Here is a 24046-nt window from a genome sequence, read left to right as displayed (position 1 = left end):
AGTGGTTCCGGGGCTACCTGCCGGCGCGCTTCCCGCTGCCTTCCGGCCCCGCGCGGGGAAGCTGAGGCCGCGCTCCCACCTCCCCTCGGCGCAGCCTCGCACCTCCCGCCGCGTCACCCGTCGTTGCTCCCGCTCCTCAAAGGCCGCGGGGTTTGGGCCTACCCAGCGGTTGGGCCGCCTCCGCCCTCTCCGCCGTGACGAATCGGCGCCCGGCTGGCAAATTACCCAAATTCGGGGAGTTTTGAGAAACGTATGGGGCCTGAAAAAATCCTTGATTGTACTAAGCACCACCGCGTCCCCACTAGAAGACTTACTTTTCTAAAGAGAGTCGGTTGGGGCCTTGAAAGGAATTAAGAAGAGTGTTGAAAGTGCGAGCGCGGAAGCTCCGGACGCGAGGGGCGGGGCGTGCGCGGGACAAAGGGAAACGAGGCCGGAGCTGCGGGCGTTTTTTCTGCCCGCGGGTGAGTGTTTCCGACTGGGCTCGACTGGGTCGGGAGGGTGGCGAGGCGTGGGGTCCCGGCTTGGCCCGACCCCGAGTCCCCGGGGGTTGCTGGGGTTCAGGCTTGGCCGCGGCGCCAGAGCCGGGGGCCAGTTGCGGCCTCTCTGAGGCCTAGCGGAGCGAGGGTGGGGAGGGAGTGCCAGCTGGGGCTCCTCCTGGGCGGCCAGATGTGCCCCTTCCACTAACCCCGCGGAATTGGTCAGAGCACCTCTGCATACTCCTCTTTAGTAGAGTCGCTGGGAAAGTGCATCCTTCGCACAAACCTAAAGGAAACGATCTCAGAGGAAGCCCTTGGGGCAAGCCAAGCCCGTGGTCCTCACCCCCGGGAAGGTGGTTTCCCCTCGGTTCAGGCAGCGACCTGAGCACTCGTGGTGTGGCTTCGAGTGAAGAGCGGAAGCTCGGAAACAGTTTGACCTGGGTTTGAAACCCAACTCTGGCACTTCCTGGCTGTGTGTCTTTAGACAAGTTACTTACACTCGCCGAGACTCCCTTTTTTCTCTGTAAAATGGGAGTAGCAGTACACATCTCCTTGGTAGTTGTGACTGTTAAACCAGATGGTGTAAGTAGTAAGCCTGTCCCGTATAAGGTAGTCAACAGATACTTCAGGATTTTATGCCAGGCACCGGGCATGCATCCGGTGGTGGACAAATGTACAAGGTCGCTCTTGGAATTTATAGTATAGCAAAGGAGATCAGTAATTTTAAAGTATTAGCAATAAAGTGTGACATATCAGGGAGCTTGTGGCAGTTATGTCAGGGCTCCCCCCAGCAAGGCCTAGTGGATGTTGACAGCCTACCTGAACTTGAGCAGGAAGGAAATCTGCACCAGACTCTGGTTTCTTGCCTGTTCCTTAAGGAGAGAGGGAGAGACCCAGGTTGGGCCATTGAGAAAATAAACGATTTCGTTCTGCACCAGGCCTCTTATTCATAATGCTCCAGGAATTCCCTTAAAATGCAAAACAGAAGCAAAAAAATCACGTTTGTTTCACATAATGTTGGATGAAAGTACTCCAGTAGTCATAAAAGTTATTTGCCTTATTTCTAAAGATGAATGTTTGTCTCTTTGTACACACAGTGTGTGATGTATATTGAGGTAAGGACCAAGCTCACCTGTGTATAGTCATGTGGTGAGCTAGTAATACTAGGACAAAAGTTAGTAAGAATTGAGCTAGAAAAAAAAAAAAAAAAAAAGAATTGAGCTAGGTAGAGGGACTACAATAATAAATTAAATGGTCCCTGTTTCTAAGCAGCACACAATATACCCACATTAACAGGTATAATACGATAGCATAGATCTGTGTAAATTGGATAGGAGTACAGATGAGGAAGCAATTAATTCCACACAGGTAATTTGTCAAGAAAGCTCCATTGAGGAGATATATTTTGAAATGGGCTGAGAAGGGTAATAAGAGTCTTTCAGGTAGACTCTCAAAATTTATTCCCGGCAGTTATAAAGCTGTTTACCACTATAAGAGAATGTAAAGTTCATTATCACACCAGTTACCTTTTGCGCTGCCTCCAGGAATGAAATGCTGCTTCATTTTAGTAGAAGTTGTTATCCTAAAAGGAAGGCAGAGCTGCGGCTGATCAGGGAGCTGTCAGTATCTGGTAGGCCTTGTTGAGGTAGGCCCTGACAATACATCACATTCTATTGTCACTGTATTTTTATCAGTCTGATTAAATGTTTACATGGCATCAGCAAAACGTCTTCCATACAAGAGGTGGCTCAGTATCAAAAAAACAAAACCAAAAAAACTTGCAAGTACATGTTCAATTTTACTTTTTAATATCCCCAGTAGTTTGTTTTAGTCATTTAATTCTGGTCAACCAAATGACCTAAAGAACTAGTAAAATATTAAAAAGGCTGGATTACTAGAAGACAATGTAATTTTACTAAGAAATACCAATTAAACTACCCTGTTCTTTAGGAAAACATTCTCTTATGCTTGCTGAGTTTTGATTATTTTTCTTTTTTTTTCTTTTTTTTATTTTAGTGTCTCAGATTCATTCTTAAGGAACTGAGAACTTAATCTTCCAAAATGTCAAGTAAGTTTCATTTTTTATATTTATCAATCTATATTAATAAGAGACTAATGCCCTAGCAAATGGGAATTCCAAAATACTCTCATTTTTTTTTTCTTCAAAACAGGACCATTGGTAGTTTTGTTGCATAGTATTATATCTCAGTTGTTTACAAGAAGTTATTTATTTTCTTTCAAACAGAAAGACCATCTTATGCCCCACCTCCCACCCCAGCTCCTGCAACAGTAAGTTTTAATTTTCTTGTTAATGTAATAGCCAAGTCTGGCCTTGATACAAAAACCCAGATGTCTTCCAGTGACAGTCACTCAGTCATCACAGCAACAGGATGAAAAATTCAGCTAAAAAACAGCACTTCCTACTAAATAAAATAACTCTGCATCTTACCTTGAACCAACCCCGACATTTAAAGAAACATACTACTGAAATGCCAACCTCCTATGCTCAGTTCTTTTTTTAATTGGGAATAAGTGACAAGTTTAACGTTTCTTTCTTGTTAATCTCTATTAAGAGTCTTGGAAGTTAATATGAAATGAATGCTCGTTGTGGCATTTATTATTTTTAAGCCTAACCTTCAACTGGTTACATTTTTCTCTCCTTGTCTGTACATAATTTTCATGTTAAATCAAACAATAAAGCTTCCAGTTCTATAATAACTTATTGTAAATCTTTATTTTCAAGCTGTTCAAGTAAGGATTTCATTATCTGTGGGTCAGATCCTGCCATTGCACTTTACTCCATAAGTAATGTTTCATTGGATTGAGAATTGATATGTTTCAAAGTGCCTAAATGATAGTAGTGAACTAGTTTTTTTCACCCAGCAAGCTCTGGCCCAGCTTGGTCAGCATGTAAAATAATTGGCCAATCCGCAAAACAGTTTTAACAGTAACCATTCAGGCCTTGCTGAAATGGATTTCTTGTTTTTTTATTTAAAAACAAAAAACAAAACACTGTTAACATTGACCATATCCTACAAAAGAAGTTCTTTAAAGCTGTTAGCCCTCCTTCCATACTCCCTACCCCTAAATTTCTGGCTAGTTTACTAATTAGGTCCTTGTGTAATTTTGTTTTCTCCACTAGATAAACTAGTTTTATTTACTAGTATGTTTTAGTTATGTTTATCAACAATTTATTTTTCCATAGTAAGATGCTTTTAAAAAGAGATACTGTATCACATCTTCTCAGCTCAATTTATATAACATACAGTTTCTAAAGTTACTTCTGGTAGATCTTAAAGTCCTGTGTTTGGTTTGTTTCCTTTCTTAAATCAAAGAACATTTCTTAGGACCATCTCCTTGGCACTCTGCTAATGGCTATACAGGTGGAGTTGAACAGTTGAGAGATTCCTGACCTCAAAGAGCTAACCATGTACTTCATTTTTGGAAACGGTATAATTGTAATATTTTAGTTCGATTTTTTTTGTTAGTTCCCTTATTTTCTTACATTACTGCCTCATAATGTTGAATAGTGATTATCATTGCTTATGCAACTTTGAAGGTGTCATTTTGACGCAAATACTGCCTCTGATAGCATATAATACCTTGAAAACAGACTTGATTTTTTGAGATAATAAAAATAGCTCAGAAACTAACCCTATGACTTCTTAAATGTAGAAAGGGATATTTTTACCTTTCTTTAGTCATACTTCTGTACCATTATAATTTCACATTTACACATAAACTACAGAAGACTAGGGGTTAGGACATCCAACAGAATGGATATTAAATGAGTTATCCTCCTTTCTTTTTTTTCCATTTCTTCTGCCACCACCATCACCACCTCCACCCACCACTACCACCCAAATGTACCACTCCAAGTAATATAAACTTCTTTTGTGCCTTTGATACTTCATCTGTGTTTTGCCTACTTATGTATGCTTGATTTGCGTCTTCTATAACTACATAGGCTAGAAATTGATCAGTAGTTTTCTTCTAAAGAATATCAAATGTATTATCTGCTTGACTGTCGTTCTTTTGGACACTAAGGATATGTGTAGTGGCATGTTTTAGAAAATTGTGTTTATAATAGCTACAGTTTAGTTGGGATGTGTTAAGTTTATTTTACATTATACAATTCAGCATTGGTATTGTCAATTGCATGTTAAAATGAAATTACTGTCACTTGTTTTGATTGAGGTTCATTAGGTAAAATACCTTACTTTTGGTCTCTCTTTACTACATCCTTTTTATGCATTATACCTTGATTCTCATGAACATCGGATGTCATTTTATTAATCACGAAGGGCACTGCTATATAAGAGCTCATTTGTGATCACATCAACACATAATTTACAAAAGCCAAGAATTCTGTTGCTCCAACGAGCAGTTGTGGTTTGAAAGAGCTAGGGCTGTCAGGAAACCAGGTGAGAAAAGAAAGTTCAAGTCTGTCTACTAGAAAAGTAGTTCACATTAAAACTAAATGCAGAAATTGTTCATGATTGACCTGTGGAAGATGGATCAAAGAAGAGATGGAAGAGAAAGCCTATAAAAGAATGGGTTAAAAAGATCAGACAGTACCCCCAGAATGAAATCCATGCATTTCTTACAAGTCTTTGTTTTGAAATCATGTATGTGACATCCGTTGAATCCCACATATGTTCTTTTCTATTGACAACTTCTGACTTCCTGATCTGAATCTCTTCTCATTTCTCACACTGTATAAAATGATTTAAAGCTGTCTTTGAAAGTGATTCATTTCTTGTTTTTGTTTTTGGTAGATAATACATTGGCGGCATTCACGTAACTGTCAAATAAATCATGTTTTGTTTTGCATGTAAAGTGTTCTCAGACTCCTAGCTTATCACATTTCAAGCTTTCCTATCTCAGACATATGTCGCTAAGTTGTTATTTCATACTATTGACCATAAAGTAACCCTGAATGTTTGAGACACTTCAGTGTATTGCTTATCCCGAAAAACAAGCACACACATGCACGCTCACACAAACACCACTGGCCCCTGCAAAGAGACAGAAAGAGAGGGGAAAAAAAAACAAATACAGACTGGTTTTTCACTGAAAGAAAAAGAACAGTTACAACACATCATTGCTTGTTTAAAATCAGGTTGCTTTTGCATGCCATATGCAGATCATTTTTCATTTCTGTGTTTTCCTCGTTTGAGCTCATTTCTCATTCGTGTTTTTGTCTCATTTGTTTCCATCAGCAAATGCCCAGCACACCAGGGTTTGTGGGATACAATCCATACAGTCATCTCGCCTACAACAACTACAGGCTGGGAGGGAACCCGGGCACCAACAGCCGGGTCACGGTAGGAGAATCAACTATTACAGCATCCAGCAAACAACTGGAATTGACCAGAAATGCCTTCAGAGTTAGGTCCTTTGAATCATCAGCACAGCCATTTAAAAAAAAAAAATTTAACCTGGCTTTTAGACTATTTTAAGTATTCATTGTACAATCTTACACTGAAAAATGAAAAAATAGTGAGATCTGGATATGTATATAGAAGAAAAGAATTTATTCTGTTTGGTGGTTGGTAGAGGTAAAGCCTTGGGCACTTAATGCTAATACTATATGTAGACAAACCTAGAATTTCCTATGGTTAAGATGCCCTTTTTGAGAGGAAGAGTATCTTTCATTTAAGGTAATTGGCATTAGGCTCAAGACCTTAGTTTCTTAATAAAGGCTGGGCTTACAGGCCTAGCTGCCCTACCAGTTTGAACTGCTGCACATAATTATTTGTCTTTTGGATTTAACAGTTGACCTAACTGAGATTCATTTCTCTCTAATTAAAAAGATTTTAGTGTCACTTCAACGAATTGCAGAACAAAAGTTGAATGAAATTAATTTGAATGATCAGACTGTAGATATCTACAGCTAGAAGTGCATTTATAATACATAGGATAGAGGATATAATTTCTGAAACTTAGGATGTTTCACTTAAATGATCAGCCTAAGATACCAAAATTGGATGATGTACTTCAGACTTTCTATTTTATTTTATTTATTTTTATTTATTTATTTTTTTTAAGAAAGAATTGGAGAATTTTATTCAAGCCAAATTTGAGGATTATAACCTGGGAAGAACATCTCAGAAAGCTCTGAGAATTGTTCCTCCCGTTAGAAGACTTTTTATTTTACAATCATCTTAAAGTCCATTTAAGGAAGTTTAGGTACCAAAGAAACAAATAACTGTAAAAATGATTTACCAAAAATAAGTAATAAATCCAAAAGCCAAATACCTACATGCATTGGAATGTGGTATTGGTGAGAATTTATACAACCCAGAATGGCTGTAAACTTTTTAATACCTGGTTTTTGTTTGCTGTATTCATAAGTAATTCAATTAGTGTGACTTCAAAAAAGCCCTCTCACCCTGTAGTCAAGCTAGAGCAGAAAGCTTGTACCTATCAAACTATATGTCTATCTTGGTAAGCACATTGCTTAGCTTGATAGGTTTTGTTTGTCTAAATTTTTCATTGTTTCTGCATAATTTGTACCTCATAAGCATATCAAGTTTTATGTGCCATGCATATTTCATGGTATCTGAAAAGAATTCTGACAAAGTGTGTGTATGTATGCATTTCACAATGCATACAATTTTTATGTGCATCGGTACTTGTTTTTCCCTGGCCTGAATGTGTTTCACAAGTGTAACGGGTCACAAAGTTATCAAATGGTAAAGAACATTTTAATTTAAATAAGGAGTAGAATCGATTTTGGACCATTCATGTTAATACAGAAAATTATTCATGGGCGGTAAACAAAAGAATGATTACATTTTAATAGCTCTATACAGTCAGCTCTTGATTATCTATGTTAATGGAAAAGAAATGGTGGTGACTGTAATATTAGAATCATTTGTATTTCAGTTTCTGTAAGCATTTTGTTCTTAACTTGGATGTATCTGTGGGATTCTTTGTTAACAAAGTGAGATCATTAAATGGAGACTTACTAGGGATAGGAAAGTGCAGTTGCTGTCTCAGTGCCTCAGCATGTTATCTGTTTCTCCCCATTCTTTCTTTCAGGTGTTAGAACCCAGTATTTGGGGGTAGGCACTAGCTTCAGGGTAGATTAGTATAGGAGGGCTATTGAGCATGGAAACATTGATCTTCTGGTTCTTTGTGGTTGTTTTCTTTGTATTATTGTTCTCTCAACACCAGAATAAAGTGTAATCAAAGTGCTCTGTAGACTTATCTTGAAGAGCCTAGAAAAGGTGGAGGCTTTTAGCCTGTGTTAATTCCAGCCCCTTCAACTTCTAGTGACCTCTCAGGTCATTGAATCATTCTCTATGAAAATTAGTTATGCCTAAAGTTTTATACTACTATATATGTATAATTTAAGCTCTGTTAGGACTCAGTAGATCTGATTTTGACCTTTATAAAAGTGTTACTTTAAGATGACCTCACCTATGTGTTTTTTTTGCGGGGGAGGGGGCTCCTCTTTGGTATTACTGTCTGCAAATCGCCTTAAGTCATTGATTTGAAGGAATGATTCGGTGACACCCTATGAATAGCTTCTTGTAGCGTCCACAGAACATCTGGTTTTCCCGATGACTCCAGTACACTCGAATGGTTTTCAGACAATAAACACTTTATATATAGCATGTTGAAACCTTTTGGAGTGCTTATGGTAGCTATGAGATGGAATTCACTTCTGGTCAGTTCTTCATCAGATGATGATTAACATTCTCAAGTACAGGTATGAAAACAGATCAAGACAAAATGTTAAAAGTAGCTCATTTCTGTGCTTTAATGGAAATTCCATCCCAGAAGAAAACCTCAGATAAGATCCTACCAGAGAAACAGCTGAAAAATGGGAAGAAACAACAAAAATCTCTGAGTAGCCAGAATGTCACAAAATCATGGGCTTTATTCATAGGAGATTCCCAGGACCTTACTCTATTGTAAGCACAGTTTCAACAAGCATAATTAGTCATTTTCCCCCAACTCACTGCCAGTTGGAAAGATGGACAGTTGCTGCTAGAGGTAGGTTTCCTGATAGCAGCAAGGAAAGAAACCACTAAAAAAGGAGACATGCCCTCCAAAAGCATAACCACCAGGCCATTTAATAAAGGGGCCAGCAGGTTTCATACCTCAATCTAGAGGATTATAGCAAAGCAGTGATTATAATTGTGTTCAGTGCAGACTGCTGCTTTTTTCTTTTTTAAAGAATAATGTTTGAGAAATTGTAGAAAGATACCTGTTTGAGATGGTTAATAAATTAGGGGGGTTTAGGGATATAAACCTTGAAGATCCTGAAAACCAGCTAGAATTTAACTATGTTGTTATTGTTTTGGGTTTGGTTTTGTTTTCCCTGTGTTTGTAAATTGGTCAGTGTAATGAAAATATGACCTCAACATGTTCTTTTTGGAGAAAAGAAGAGAAATCAGCAAATTCATCGTTATAAAATACAGTTCTTTGAAAAATATCAAAGAGCAAATATTACTGTAATTTGTTTTTAAAGTGTTTTAATTTCACATATTAAAGCATAGACGTTTTAGAAGTCTTTACCTCTTTTTTAAAAAATTGTTAACGGTGGTCTGCCAACTTCAATTATTGGCACAATTCCAACTTTATTTGTAACCCACTTCTTGGAATTCTGAAGGTTTGTGTTGGATATAAGTTGGAAGTGCTTTCTAATAACTTTATGAAGAATCAGACTTTTATGTGTTTCATGCTCTGAATTCATGACATAAGGTTAGCTTTGTAGAAATCCCTCCCCCGCCCAGAGAACTCCTGCAGCCCTGAGACAGATCTCCTAGTGGCTGTTCATACCACCACTGTTGACAGTTTCCATCCCCCATGGCTCACTTCACCCCGTTGCCCACTGCTGGCTAAAAACAGAGTCTATCTACATGAGCATCAGCATGAGGTGTGCTAAGAATACGTGGGAGGAGTGGAGAGAAGGGAAATACTGCTTCAGAGGAGAAATACGTTCTGATAAGTTCATGTGTGAAGAAGCAGAGAGGAAGCCGAGTTAATTGACAAGTATGGAGGGAGGGAGGGAGGGAGACGCTCCTCACGGGAAGAAGAAGCATTGTTGGAAAGTGGTGGAAGCAGGTACCAACACTCTATTCCCGGAGCCCTTGCATGCAAAATAAGGTTGACTGGGGTCTCAGCCCAGAATGGAGGGGTTTCCCTCCGGTTTTACCACAACAGCAACATCAGGGCAAGGGAACAAAATGGCACCTTGGTTTTCTTGCAAGAATTTGCTCATTCCTGTCTTTTGGTCATTAGAGTGAAGCCGGCTGTTTTTCCCCTCAGCCTGGAAAGGAGGATCAGTATCAGGAGTCTCCCAGAAATTTGGGAGAAACAAATGTGATTCAGCCGTGATTTGATTCTGGGTCCTTGATCAAATGCAGCCATGTGTGTAGAGATGAGAGTAGGTTCAGCAGCCGCACTCCCTCATTGGAGATGTGGGGGGTGCCCACCGGGAGCTATTTGATAACTTGCCTAGATTTAGCTTTTAGAAAGAGCTGATCTCTCCTCTTTCTTTCCCTTTTTTCTCTCTCTCACCCACTTTCTTCTTTACCTTTTTAAAAACTATTTTTCAGTCTCCTCGCCTCCTTTTCTTCTGTTTTCCTTTCCCTTTCTTTCTGTGTCTTCCCCACAAAACCAGCATTTTTTAAAAATTAAATGGAGTTTCTTGTTATAAGGTCTCAAAAGTAACTTAATCAGGCCCTGGTTCTGCCATTTCTCTGTTCCTGGTAAACTTGTTCACTCCTCCACTGTGATTAGGAATAAAAAAAGGCATGACTTCAGTTCACACTTCCTGATGTCCTTTATAAAAAAAAAACACTAGATATGGGCATAGAACCTTCAGAAAAGTTAAATCTCTAGTCATAATAGAGGAGCTAAGAAGGGTTTTTTCGTTTTCCATTTTTGAACCTAGGAAATAAGGTTTGCGGTGGTGGCGGTTGTTCATGTGGAGGTGCGTTCCTGAAATGGTGCAAATAGTAAATAGTCCCCTGTAGGCAGTATGAGGTGTGGTAAGTGCTGAACGGGTTCAGCTTCCGGTGAGGTAATCAAGTGTTGACTGTATGTGTAATGGTAAATTAAGTAAAATAAAAGGGTGCCAGGTAATGTCCTAAACGTGGGACATCTGATATATAACCATATATTTTCGATGTCTGAATTATTGTGTAATATTTTATTTGTTCTTACAGCCAGGTTGTCAAAGCAGTGGCAATAAACTGCTAAGTAACGTATTAAAAAATTACGTGCCTAAAGTCATTTTCTTTATTTTCTTCTGATGTGAACATTTCTGAATTTGCAGTGATAGCTATTTTCAGTGGAGAAAATATAAGAATCTTGTATCCATGGACGAGTAGAAGAAAGGCGCATTAGCATTTTTTAAGGGACTCTCTTTTCAGTTTGCTGGTGAACTTCTTGCAATTGAGTAATGAATGTATTTAACTCTTTCCTAGGCATCCTCTGGTATTACGATTCCAAAACCCCCAAAGCCACCAGATAAGCCGCTGATGCCCTACATGCGGTACAGCAGAAAGGTAGGTGCTCAGGAGCCAGAAAGGAGTGAAGACTGCTGTCTTTGCTCTTGGCTTTATGTCAGGTTTCAGATTGGCTTAGCCAGCTTTTTTGTGCATAGTCAGAGGAAAAGATACAGAATTGCAGTTTTTAAAGAAATCAGTTCTGATTTCCGAATTCCAGAACTAAAATCCAACAAGAACATGATTAAATAAACAGTTAAAATACTTAAAGCAAAGTTATGTAGCCAATGGTACTTATGTAGTCTTTTGGAGAATATTTAATGACATGAGAAACATGTTTAGTGAAAAAAGGAATGCAAGACTACATGTACTAGTATCTTATTTTTATAAAAATAATAGCAAATACATGTTAGTTTGAATTTAACGAAAGCCTAGAAGACAATGGTTATCTCTAAACAATAAGCTTATGGTAATTTTTATTTTCTTCATACTTCCTTGAATTTTTCCTTTTTTTTTTGGGTGATGAACCTCCATTACTCTTTTTTTGTTTTTTGTTTTTTTTAACATCTTTATTGGAGTATAATTGCTTTACAGTGTTGTGTTACTTTCTGCTGTACAACAAAGTGAATCAGCTATATGTATACATATAGCCCCATATCCCCTCCCTCTTGCATCTCCCTCCCACCCTCCCTATCCCACCCCTCTAGGTGGTCACAAAGCACCGAGCTGATCTCCCTGTGCTATGCTGCTGCTTCCCACTAGCTATCTGTTTTACATTTGGTAGTGTATATATGTCAGTGCTACTCTCTCACTTCGTCCCAGCTTCCCCTTCCCCCTCCCCGTGTCCTCAAGTCCATTCTCTATGTGTGCGTCTTTATTCCTGTCCTGCCCCTAGGTTCATGAGAACCTTTTTTTTTTTTTTTTTTTTTTTAAGATTCCATATATATGTGTTAGCATAAGGTATTTGTTTTTCTCTTTCTGACTTACTTCACTCTGTATGACAGACTCTAGGTCCATCCACCTCACTACAAATAACTCAGTTTCATTTCTTTTTATGGCTGAGTAATATTCCATTGTATATATGTGCCACATCTTCTTTTTTTTTTTAATTTATGTATTTATTTATTTATTTTTGACTGTGTTGGGTCTTCATTTCTGTGCGAGGGCTTTCTCTAGTTGCGGCGAGTGGGGGCCACTCTTCATCGCGGTGCGCGGGCCTCTCACTATCGCGGCCTCTCTTGTTGCGGGGCACAGGCTCCAGACGCGCAGGCTCAGTAATTGTGGCTCACGGGCCCAGTTGCTCCACGGCATGTGGGATCCTCCCAGACCAGGGCTCGAACCCATGTCCCCTGCATTGGCAGGCAGACTCTCAACCACTGTGCCACCAGGGAAGCCCCCACATCTTCTTTATCCATTCATCTGTCGATGGGCACTTAAGTTGCTTCCATGTCCTGGCTATTGTAAATAGTGCTGCAGTGAACATTGTGGTACATGACTCTTTTAATTATGGTTTTCTCAGGGTATATGCCCAGTAGAGGGATTGCTGGGTCATATGGTATGAACCTTCATTACTCTTAAAATAACAAGTATAACTGATATCTTTATTAAAGACAAGAGCATTTATTGATTTTCACCACTATTCAGAAATTTTAAAATTTTTGGTCAGAATTATTATACATGTATTTGACAATATGGTATATTTTATTATGCAGAGTAACCACGTTCCTTCTAAACTCTCGTGAATTTTTAGAAAGACATAAGACTGTGTTATTGAGTTAGCTCATCATAAGTGTCTGCAGTGATTGGAGATATCCGAGATCTGCCTTAAAGTAACCTGACAGAGGACTCGATAATTATTGCAGCAGGCTGAAGAGAACACGGGGATTTGACACTATTGCCTCTGCCTTTGTTGATGATTGAAGGTTTCTATATTAAAAAGTATTTTTAAAGGTCTTTATTTTTAGGCATCAGTACTGAAATCTCAACTGTTTGTCCTTTTCAAGGTCTGGGACCAAGTAAAGGCTTCCAACCCTGACCTAAAGTTGTGGGAGATTGGCAAGATTATTGGTGGCATGTGGCGAGATCTCACTGATGAAGAAAAACAAGAATATTTAAACGAATACGAAGCAGAAAAGGTAGAATGGGACTGTAGGGATGGGTACAATATAAAATTCATGAACACTTGTCTTATTATTTATAAAAGAAACATAAGATCTAATCAGACAGCTGAGGCATTGTCTGCCTGGGTCAAGTCACTTAATTTCTCTAAGACTTCAGATCCCTTGTCTGTAAAAAGGAGATAATTATCATGTCTTTTGATATTCAAATGAGGTAATGTAAGTATTCATTGTAACCTGCAAAATGTCAATTCTAAAACTGAAAACATTTGCATTTCAGATAGAGTACAATGAATCTATGAAGGCCTATCATAATTCCCCCGCATACCTTGCTTACATAAATGCAAAAAGTCGTGCAGAAGCTGCTTTAGAGGAAGAAAGTCGACAGAGACAGTCTCGCATGGAGAAAGGAGAACCTTACATGAGCATTCAGCCTGCTGAAGATCCAGATGGTAAAAAATAAAAAAAAAATAGTGGGGCTTTGTTTATGCTTTCTCTGAGAATTAAAATATGAGAAATCTCGTAAGTTTTATTTCCTATTCTAAATGGAAAACAAAGCATAATTTAAGTGCCATTTCAATATTTTGAATAATTGAATAATTATTTTGATTAATATTTGTATGTGAATTTCCCAAAGATAAAGAAATACCCTTTTTAGTGTAGAAGATAGCAAAAACTACCTATCGTTTATCAAAATCTTTGTACTCAGAATGCATGGAAGGTTTTTTAGTCACAATCAGAATTTTACCTCAACTGCTTTTAAAAAGTTAAATGGGGCTTCCCTGGTGGCGCAGTGGTTGAGAATCTGCCTGCCAATGCAGGGGACACGGGTTTGAGCCCTGGTCTGGGAAGATCCCACATGCCACGGGGCAACTGGGCCCGTGAGCCACAACTACTGAGCCTGAGCGTCTGGAGCCTGTGCTCCGCAACAAGAGAGGCCGCGACAGTGAGAGGCCCGCGCACCGCGATGAAGAGTGGCCCCCACTCGCCGCAACTAGAGAAAGCCCTCGCACAGAAACGAAGACCCAACACAGCCAAAAATAAATAAATTAAATAAATAAATTTAAAAAAAAAAAAGTTACATGCATTCAAGTTATATTCTACTTTCTTATTGGTTCCCTAAATTGGCTGAGTTAAATGCTCTTAAGGGAGAAAGTTAATGAGCGGGAAGAGGCATTATGAACTTTCTTTTCTAGTTAATTCAGAAATCCAGCTAGAATTTATAAATACAACTCATGATGACACTTAGGAGGGTACACACCTACAAACTTTATACACGCACACGCCCCCGCACACAGAGCAGAGCTTCCTAGTTGGCATTCCATGAAGAGTTTGCAGGTACGCTTTTGTACCTCTGGTTGGTTCTCTGTAGCCATGCAGGGTCTGAAGCTGCAAGGAGCTTCAGAGCTAGCCACCTCCAGCTGTGAGTATTCTCATCCACATAGCAAGCATGCTATACACATAATATTTTCTTCGTGTACTGCTGTGATGTGGAAAAGGTTGGAAGCTCTAGCTACAAGCAACAAAAACATCTAGAAAATAATTTAATATCCCATTTTAAAGAAGTAGTAGTAACAAAGAAAAAGCTTGTAAGACCTTAAAGAAGAGACCTTTAAGAAAGGAAGCAATAATACCACCTAAAGACATGAATAAACTGATATACTTAAAAGGAGAGAAAAACAAAAATGAGTTTTTAAAAGAAAGGACTGGGATATTGACAAATATTCTCATAAATACAAAATATAATAATAAATACAGAAAATAGAATAGGGAATAGAAACAATATAGCATGTTAAGCAGAATCATCAGGGCTAAAGACACACTAGTGTAGGCAAACTTTAGTTGCTCGAATTGGATAATTAGTGCAAGAAAATATACAGAACTAAAAAAAATAGAAGATCCAGTCTACAAATAATTGGAAGGATGGGGGTCAGTAATAATCGGAAACAAAGGCTAGCAACATGGAAGACGTAAGTAGAAATCAGTTGAAGTTTTCACAGGTGAAAGGTAACAGCAGGAACACTGAGAAGGACTGAAAGAGCTTCACTTAGGAACAGTCTTCAAAGAGAGTCCTTTTCTCTGTTTCTCAGACTTCTGCCCATTATGTTTTTTAAGTTTAAAATAGGATATTAGAGCTGCTAGTAAGAAAGGATGGTAATAGTTAAGATACCAGGATAAGAATGACTTTAGACCTTGTTCCTTATCCCTCAGAACTGAGTAGAAAGAGGAAGACTTGGGGGGTGGAAATGTACATAAAACCAAGAGAAAGGCAGCACATCCACAGGTACAACAGCTGCTCACTTTACGAAGAAGACCTACAAGGCCTACAAAACATACGTAGTTATCCACACAAGACGGTGAAGTCTTTTTTAACTGACATTTTAGAAAGAGAATATTCATGAGATAAAGTAAATACCTGGTGAATTAGAAAATATAAACCTACACCCCCCCAAAAAAACAAAAAAATCAGACAACTAAAGTGCAAAGAAAGACAGGCCCAGATTTTTGAGACTTTTATTTCCCCTACCAGTCCAGTGGTCAACACTGGGGACATATACATGAAAGAAGAAAAAGAAAGGTAACCTAGATAGATAACCTAGCACAATGTATATAATCTTAAGTGTGAATATGAAAAACGCTCCCTTAGGAAGTAAAAAGGTCACAGTTTTTTTTAATGGTATCTTTTATTCCAATAATTTTAATTTCAGAAGTGTATATCCTGAAGAAATTACTTGAAACAAAAAGCAATTTGCACAACAGTTCGTAGTGGTGGTGTTTCTGGTAATAAGAGTTTTAGGAATTACTTAAGCACCAAAATTAAGGGACGTGCTAAACTGACACAGCAACGCAATTTGAGCCTTTGTAGCAGTTTCCTAAAGTGTGGTCCCCCACCTCTGACGGCACACTAAGATGGTTAGGTGGTTCAGAGAGGAGCTTTTGTTTTAATGTGTATTGCTTAAGAGGAAGCTCTTTTTTTTTTTTTAAGTTGATTTAAATAAAAATATTAAGTAAATAATAGCACAGGTTGTTAACAGGTATGTCAAAAACTGGTAGTGATAGGGCAAAGGTAATAGCTATTAAGAATAAGCTTGTAAACCAGACCCATACTATATGTATATGCACTTGAGTGGATGAAAACAGCATGTAATATACCTTGATACACTGGCAACAAATGTATATGCGTGTAAATTGATAAAAATTAAAAGTGAAATTTAGAATTAAACGTTTTTAAGGCTTTAGTGGTACTTTAATCTTATAAAATATATATGCCCATCTGGGAAACTGAATATTGCTAGAGAGAATGTTTTCTCTGCAGTGGGCATTTTCCTTACTTTAAAGTGCTACAGTGACAAAGACACCACCCAGTCCCTATGTGTGTATCATCAGTTGTAAAAGCCTTAAATTACTACCCCAAAAGTGAGACGTTTAGCAAAATCTTTTGCTGTCAGTGCAGCCTTCATGTTGATTTCCAGGCCAAAGACACATGGTTGTATTTCATTTGTGTTTCAGCCAAATCTTCCCAGATGCACATCATAACTTAAAGATTTATTTTAGATTTTGTTAGACCTGTGAGGGCCATGGCTCCTTGGTAACTAAGTGTTAACGTTGTTGCACTCCCCTGACGATGGTAGTTGGTGACCTAATTTCCAGATCCTTTTGTTTGTTCCAGATTATGATGATGGCTTTTCAATGAAGCATACAGCTACCGCCCGTTTCCAGAGAAACCACCGCCTCATCAGTGAAATCCTTAGCGAGAGTGTGGTGCCAGACGTTCGGTCTGTTGTCACAACAGCTAGAATGCAGGTCCTCAAACGACAGGTCCAGTCCTTAATGGTTCATCAGGTAGAGTCACAGAACATTTTATTATGCCACAGGTGCCAGGTGACCTGATCCTATACCATGCATCAGTGTGCCTGTTAAATACTTATGTTCAGTCTGACCTGTTCCTGATTCAGGGAAGAGGCTGGAGAGAGTAGACCTTTCCCAGAGATTTAATAAGTTTGTCATTAAAACTGTAACGTAGAGCCTTTTGACAGAAAGCATATCCGTTAAGAATTCTGAGACATCCTGTCAGCTCTTACTGATGTACTAAATATTTTTTTGCCAAAAAATTGCTGAGGCCTGAAACAGTATTCTCCAACATATACTTATTAATCAGTCATTCCCTCTATGCTGCATTTTACATTTTTAAAATCTTAGCTAGATACATTATGTAATAAATAATTTAAATTAAAAATTCAAAACATTTATCACACTATGAGAATGTGTGGACCATTAAAAAAATTGAGACATATTTTCTGTTTGACATTTGCTTTAGAGAAAATAATTCAGTAGTAACAAAACCTGATCTTATGTTTTATAGCGAAAACTAGAAGCTGAACTTCTTCAAATAGAGGAGCGACACCAAGAAAAGAAGAGGAAATTCCTGGAAAGCACAGATTCATTTAACAATGAACTTAAAAGGGTATAAATTTAATGTGTTAACTATACTTTTATCACTGTGTCTGTTACTTTTTTTTTTTTCCTCTTTCTTTTTTCCAAAATAGTGTTTTTATGGAACATTGTTCACTTTGAAACAGGGTTAACTTTGCTATAACTGGCAAGGTCTTTGCTTTATGAAATAATTTCCATTTTCTGGCAGAGTTGCAATAGGTTTGAAATATCATATAGTACACACATATGTACTAGGCCTTAGACTCTAGAACCCTCTGAGGTTTTAATTTAAACTCTCATGCAGTTGTGAATTATTTTCATTTCATTGCAGTTTATTCATCAAATGTCTCCATTAGCTGTAGTTCACAGTTCGCACTTTGTATGAAAACAAGTAAATCTAGTGTTTGGCTGCCTGAGATAGAAAATGGAAGCTTTTGAGTATAATCCAGAACTTTCAGCATTGTCTCACCAGCTGTTCTGTAATACTTGATGTTATGTGGCGTGCTAGGGCAACTTTCCTGTAGACACAAGAGCTTCAGAGAGGACGTGGAACCATGTTTTTTTCTGCCATATATATGTATATAGTTCTTAGCCAAGAAAACCCACTTTTAAACCAATTTCTCTGGTTCAGAGATTGTAAGAAAAGAACATTACTAAGAGAGTTTTTTGGGTTCTGTTTTCTGACTGCTAGTTGTGTGGTTTGAAAGTAGAAGTGGATATGGAAAAAATTGCAGCTGAAATTGCACAGGCCGAGGAACAGGCTCGCAAAAGGCAGGAGGAAAGGGAGAAAGAGGCAGCAGAGCAAGCTGAGCGCAGCCAGAGCAGTATTGTTCCTGAGGAGGAGCCAGCAGCTAATAAGACCGAAGAAAAGAAAGAAGACGAGAGCATTCCGATGGAGACAGGTAACCTTTCAGTTGATACCGAAGTAAATGTCGAGGGTTTTTACAGCTGTCTTTAGTTCTGCTTTTCCTTTCTCAGTGCTTTTCAGAAGTCACTTTGTTGATCTTGCCTCTTGAATTATTCTCCATATGACCTACCCATTTCTTTCAAAATCTTAATCTCTTATAGTAGAGTCCACTTAAAATGTTGGTATTGGTACAAAACAGCAGTGGTGTGTTGTCTTTAGTCTTGCTGTTTGAGGTCTTGGTTATTTGCCCAGATTGGGTCATGTCATTTCCTGGGAATATAAAGTATAACGGTTTAATGGTTAAGGATACTGACCCGGGAGTCAGACAGATCTGGGTCTAATACTGCTTCACCACTTGCTAGCGCTGTGACTTTGGGTAAGTTATTTAATTTCAGTTTCCTCATTTGCAAGTATTCTAGCACCTGCCTCTGAGAGTGAGTTCCCAAGGATAAATGTACATAAAATCATCATTACTGCACTTGACATGATATTGGCACTCAGTATTTTAACCTTTATTGCTAAAATTGTTTAAACAAGATGTGGTCATTGCTCTTAAGATCAGTGTCGTCTCTGGTGTCCTAGAACGGAGTTAGGCAAATAAAACCTGCAGGCCAAATCCTGCCTGCCACCTGGCTTTTGTAAATAAAGTTTTGTTGGAACCGTTTATTTACGTATTGTCTGTGGCTGCTTTGGGGCTACAACAGTATAGTTGAGTAGTTGCAACTGAGACTACCTGGCCCACAAAACCTGAAATATTTACTATCTAGCCTTTATAGAAGGCATTTGTTGACCCCATTCTGGAACAATTCATACTTCTGTTCTACTGATTTTCCTGATTAAAAGCATTCCTCAAGGCAAACAGTAACACAGCTTACATGAAGTACCGATTAAATCGATTATTGCTTGAAATTTTGAGATCACTCTACTTTCTGGCACTGTTTTGACCCTGCCCAGTGCACTGTGTAATAAACAGAACTGAGCTGAAAGTATGGGAAACACAATCAAAGGCTCCCTGGACCATCATTACAAGAAGTGAGAGGGACCATAGTCATACTTGGTGCTCAACCGGCAACTTCTGATTTGACATCTGGAAAACATTAAGTAGAATATAGGATCTTTACCAGATATTTCTACAGAATGTAATTCAGCAGATTAACATTTCAGATAGTCAGGTTTTAAGTTTTATTATCTGAACCTTTCTCTGTTTTGTGTGAACATGTTTTTTATCTTAACAGATTTGGAGCGTGAACACATTTTGTGGTTAAAACAAGAGCTTGAGAATTAGAGCATGGTTCTTTGGCTCATTTTGCAGCTAGAATACTCAGCCTTGCCTCTGTTTTGTCATCTATGAATAGAGCATGCCTAGGTCTTTACTCAGATTTCATCCTTCTAGCTGAAGAAAAAAAACTGAAGAAAATTGTTCTGAAGACTATTAGAGCAATAACAGAAAACAGCCCAGCGTGACTTGTAACAAAGTACTTTAAATATCAGCCTTATACCATTTCCATACCTGCTTTCTCACTCATTAAATCCAAGCACTTCACAACAGCACTGTCCAATAGAAATGAAATATAAGTCACTGTGTAAATTTTCTACTACCGACATTTTTTAAATGAAATTTTTTAAGTGAAATTAATTTTAATAAGTCTTCAAAATCCGATGTGTATTTTTAGACTTAGAGCACATCGAAATTTGGAAGCTAAATTTTCAGCAGAAATACTTGATCTGTATTTAGATTTCAAAATTTACAGTTAAAAAGTAGATTGTTTCCAAATCCCAAATTGTTTTAAACATGCCATAAGTTGCTCGGTCACACTCGCTCATATCAAGTGCTTCGTAGCCATACGTGGTGAGTGGCTGCCTTATCCTCGGATGCCGCAGCTCTGGACTGGCAGCATAATTAGAAGAGGGAATGTTTGTCTTGGAACTAACAGTGACAAATGTGTGATTACAGAGGAGACACGCCTTGAAGAAACGACGGAAAGCCAGCAGAATGGTGAAGAAGGCACGTCTACTCCTGAGGACAAGGAGAGCGGGCAGGAGGGGGTGGACAGTCTGGCAGAGGAAGGGACCAGTGATAGTAACACTGGCTCAGAGAGCAACAGTGCAACCGTGGAGGAAGCACCAACAGACCCCGTACCAGAAGACGGGAAAAAAGAATAAATGTTGCCTTGTTTTATGTGTTCTAAATACTTTTTTAAATGAAAAAATGTTTTTTGAGTTTTAATGGTGTTATGTAGTTTGTGTATTAATTTTTTTCTTGTCCATATCACACCACCAAAGGCTTTTGGACCATTTAGCATCATGAGCTGAATGGCACAGTCACCTTTCTTAAGTGGGAAGAAGATGGTTCTTTTGTTTGGATCTTGTTTCTAGCCCTCAACTGTTGAAAGCCTCAGAATTTAAATTAATTGAGAAAATGCCCATCTCTTTTAGAGAATTATCCTTTGATGCTGCAGAATCTACTCTTACAAATGCCTTCCTACAGCTCACTTGGGTGCTTACCAAAGCCATAGCTTTAAACCTTCCCAGTCCCCATCAACAGCTTCCTGAAGGGCCCCTTTCCTGTTTACTTCCACAGAGAGTAGCTTCTTGAAAACATAGTCATGTGAGTATGTATTTGTTCACTTACCCTTTTTTATTTTGAATCAATGTCAGATACCAAGAGTTGTGTTAAGGTGTTTAGTGTACCTACAGCCACACTTGGATTGTATTGATCCAGAAATAGTCTTCATGGTTAGTTACTGGCTTATGAAATAGTCATTAAAGTGAACATGGCACATATACACTTATCTATACTGCCTTTTGTTATAATTAATATTGGATATGTTCTGGTGAATTCATCCCTATTGTACAGGGGGGAAAAATTACTTTTTTACCAAGTTTTCCAAAGACAGAATAGATCACAAAGCTAAAGGAATTGAATATTCTTGCAGTGGAGGATGTAACTTCAAAATGATTAGCCCATTCTAGAAGAAAAACAGCTGGGAATTAAGTTCATCCACTGGAAATTGTTTTACAATAATCAAAACATTTAAAACCTCAAGGCTCAGGATCCCATAGATCAGAGCCTACCTTTTTGATAAACTCTTAGTAAAGTCTTAGAGAAGCAAGATAGTTTGTGACACATAGGCATTCCAAAAACTAGAATAGATTTTTACTGAATAGTGGTATAACTGGTGGTATATGTTTCTTAAAGGTCCAAATGTAATAAAAAAAATGGAAAAAAGAGTCTCAGTGTTTTTAATGCACTAAATATTTTTATGCAACACAAGCTTGTAACTTCGTTATTATAATGTAGTGTCAGTAGGGAGTGGCCTCTCACAGCTGTTATGAATTTGCCTCTTCAGATAAGGCCCTGTCTCACCCAACTATGTAAACTGCTGTAAGTAGTAAGTTCATGTGTACAAGACACTTGTGAAAATTAGTTTCCTCACATTATAGTCATGTCACATATATGGTCTTTGACTCCAAAAGTAAAGTGGTAAGTTTCTACATACACATATGAGAAACTTTTTTTACACTGAGAAAAAAAATATGGCCGAATAAATAAAGGTAAGCCCTGTGCTTACATGTAGATAACTTCTCTATGTGGACAAAACTTAATTTATAGTGAATTCCCTGCTACTGAGCTCACGGCACACAGTGACTATGACTCCACTCTGTTCAGCCTCCTGAGAGTGAGAGGAAAAAAGGAAACAAAGTGGGGCGGAAACACCCCTTGGTACCTGTTTTTCTTAAAAACACATGGGATGTTTCTTTCTGAATCAAAAACTAATTGATCAGTTCCGGGTGTAGGGCGTCATAGGGCTCAGGACTTCAGCCATCTCCTCCCCAACAAACTGGATATCCTTTTCAGTACATTGTCAAAACTGGGTAGAGAAGTTGTTAATATGGGTGGAAAACAGTACCAGATTAAGATGTCATGTTATTACCCTGGTACTGAAGTCTCTTAAGAGGATGGAAGTGGTTCTTTTACTGAGCTGGAGATGGCACAGGGAAAACAAGTATATCTAGACCAAGCCTGCCCATATGATGCTACGGCAACAGATCGAAACTTAAGATGGGATTTGGCAGCTTTTAACTCAGGGCGGGAAAATTGAATTAAAATACCTTCTTGTCAGAGTGATAACATAGAAACCACCAATGTTGGAGTTGTTCCCTAGTTTCTTTGAGTATGTGGCATATAGTCAAGGTCTTTGTTTTCCATATCCCTATAGGCATTGGGAATGTCACTTAAACTCTCTGAGCCTGTTTCAACCGTAAAATAGATTGAACTACTTTCAGTCCCCTTACTCCTCCACGTAGCCATGATTTTTAATGCATTTGTTTTGAGTATGAATGCATAAAGTTTGAGAGCTTACGTTTTTATTATTTTTTTTTAACTTTGAGTTTATTTATTTATTTATTTTTTATTTATGGCTGTGTTGGGTCTTCGTTTCTGTGCGAGGGCTTTCTCTAGTTGCGGCAAGTGGGGGCCACTCTTCATCGCGGTGCGCGGGCCTCTCACTATCGCGGCCTCTCTTGTTGCGGAGCACAGGCTCCAGACGCGCAGGCTCAGTAATTGTGGCTCACGGGCCCAGCTGCTCCGCGGCATGTGGGATCTTCCCAGACCAAGGCTCGAACACGTGTCCCCTGCATTGGCAGGCAGATTCTCAACCACTGCGCCACCAGTGAAGCCCCATTTTTATTAATTTTTAACAACAAATGGAAGAGAGGAGAATCCCCGACAGTCCCCCAGTTTTCTTACAGAATTTTCAAATGTCATATCTTTCCCCATTTGTCAACAAGCATGTCTTTTATGTGGCTCTCCTACAGTACATGAAAATTTTGTATTTGTAAAGCAGAGCTTTCAGGAAAAGTTACTAGGAGCAAGCTCATTTTAACATGAGAGTATGAACGTCCTATGGAAAAGATATAACACTCGATTCACTATATTTGAAAGAGAATCCGGAGTTTAAATCCCTCCAAATTTTTAGTTTTGATGCTTCCCATTTAGAGACTAGTTTGGGATTTTAAACAATTGGTGCTGACAGTGTGAAACTCCTGTTGCCTGCAGTTAAATTGAAGCTGTGTTTTCTCGTGTGAACGGGCAATGAAGCTGGGATTATACTGCGTTAAATCCTCACTTCAGAAATCATTCCCCTCCACCCCCAAGCACTACCACACGCGGTCTCCCTGCCTGGTTTCAACAAGGGCAGGAGTTTATCTGGCTGTTTTTCACCGCCAGGCAAACCTTGCTGGAAGAGCAACAACTGCCTTCTTAATGATTTGCACATCAGAGGGCTTAGCATCTTTACAAATGAAAAATCCACTGGGCAATAGCGAGCTGAAAGGAACGCGGAGCCTTTTGGGAAGAAATCATACTGGATTATCATCTGGTTTGTGGTGATAATGTTTCTTTGATCAATATGGTAGGGGAAATTCTAGGTTTAGTCGAAAATGTCTACAAGTCTTAGTAATCATAAAACTGTTTATAAACATCTTAGTAGTAGGTTGAACTATATGAAATTGCCTATGTAAGGTTTTTATCTACAAGATGACAATTTCACCTGGTTCAACCTAATAATTCTGCATTTTATTATAGTCCAAGTTATAAGCTCTTAATAGCAGTTTTCTGAGTGTCAAATGGTGGAACTTTGG

At 38.6% G+C, this 24046-nt stretch overlaps 1 protein-coding gene across 3 annotated transcripts; it reads left to right on the top strand.

The window, feature by feature from the left end:
• The first annotated feature begins 56 nt into the window (after positions 1–56).
• Positions 57–20635, top strand: SMARCE1 (SWI/SNF related BAF chromatin remodeling complex subunit E1). 3 transcript variants are annotated; one of them, XM_082442522.1, is made up of 11 exons: positions 57–461; positions 2493–2544; positions 2722–2765; positions 5699–5803; positions 10925–11005; positions 12949–13080; positions 13343–13514; positions 16733–16905; positions 17426–17527; positions 18188–18398; positions 20358–20630. In XM_082442522.1, exons 2-11 carry the CDS (start codon positions 2538–2540, stop codon positions 20564–20566), a joined length of 1236 nt encoding a protein of 411 aa, XP_082298648.1. In that variant the 5' UTR covers positions 57–461; positions 2493–2537; the 3' UTR covers positions 20567–20630. The 3 variants fall into 3 exon arrangements, with proteins under 3 accessions (XP_082298648.1, XP_082298650.1, XP_082298649.1); XM_082442524.1 differs by lacking the exon at positions 20358–20630 and adding an exon at positions 19639–20344; XM_082442523.1 differs by lacking the exon at positions 18188–18398 and having other exon boundaries at positions 20358–20635.
• Positions 20636–24046: the final 3411 nt, after the last annotated feature.

Source organism: Balaenoptera physalus (assembly GCF_965194825.1).
Source record: "Balaenoptera physalus genome assembly, chromosome: 20".
In the NCBI taxonomy this organism is placed as follows: domain Eukaryota; kingdom Metazoa; phylum Chordata; class Mammalia; order Artiodactyla; family Balaenopteridae; genus Balaenoptera; species Balaenoptera physalus.
This window is presented reverse-complemented; position numbering and strand designations above follow the sequence as displayed.

What these genes read in the sequence shown, in the direction of transcription:
- SMARCE1 (XM_082442522.1), top strand. An exon ending in GCACCAACAGCCGGGTCACG is followed by an intron (nt 5,804 to 10,924) that starts GTAGGAGAATCA and finishes ACTCTTTCCTAG; the next exon opens with GCATCCTCTGGTATTACGAT. An exon ending in ACATGCGGTACAGCAGAAAG is followed by an intron (nt 11,006 to 12,948) that starts GTAGGTGCTCAG and finishes GTCCTTTTCAAG; the next exon opens with GTCTGGGACCAAGTAAAGGC.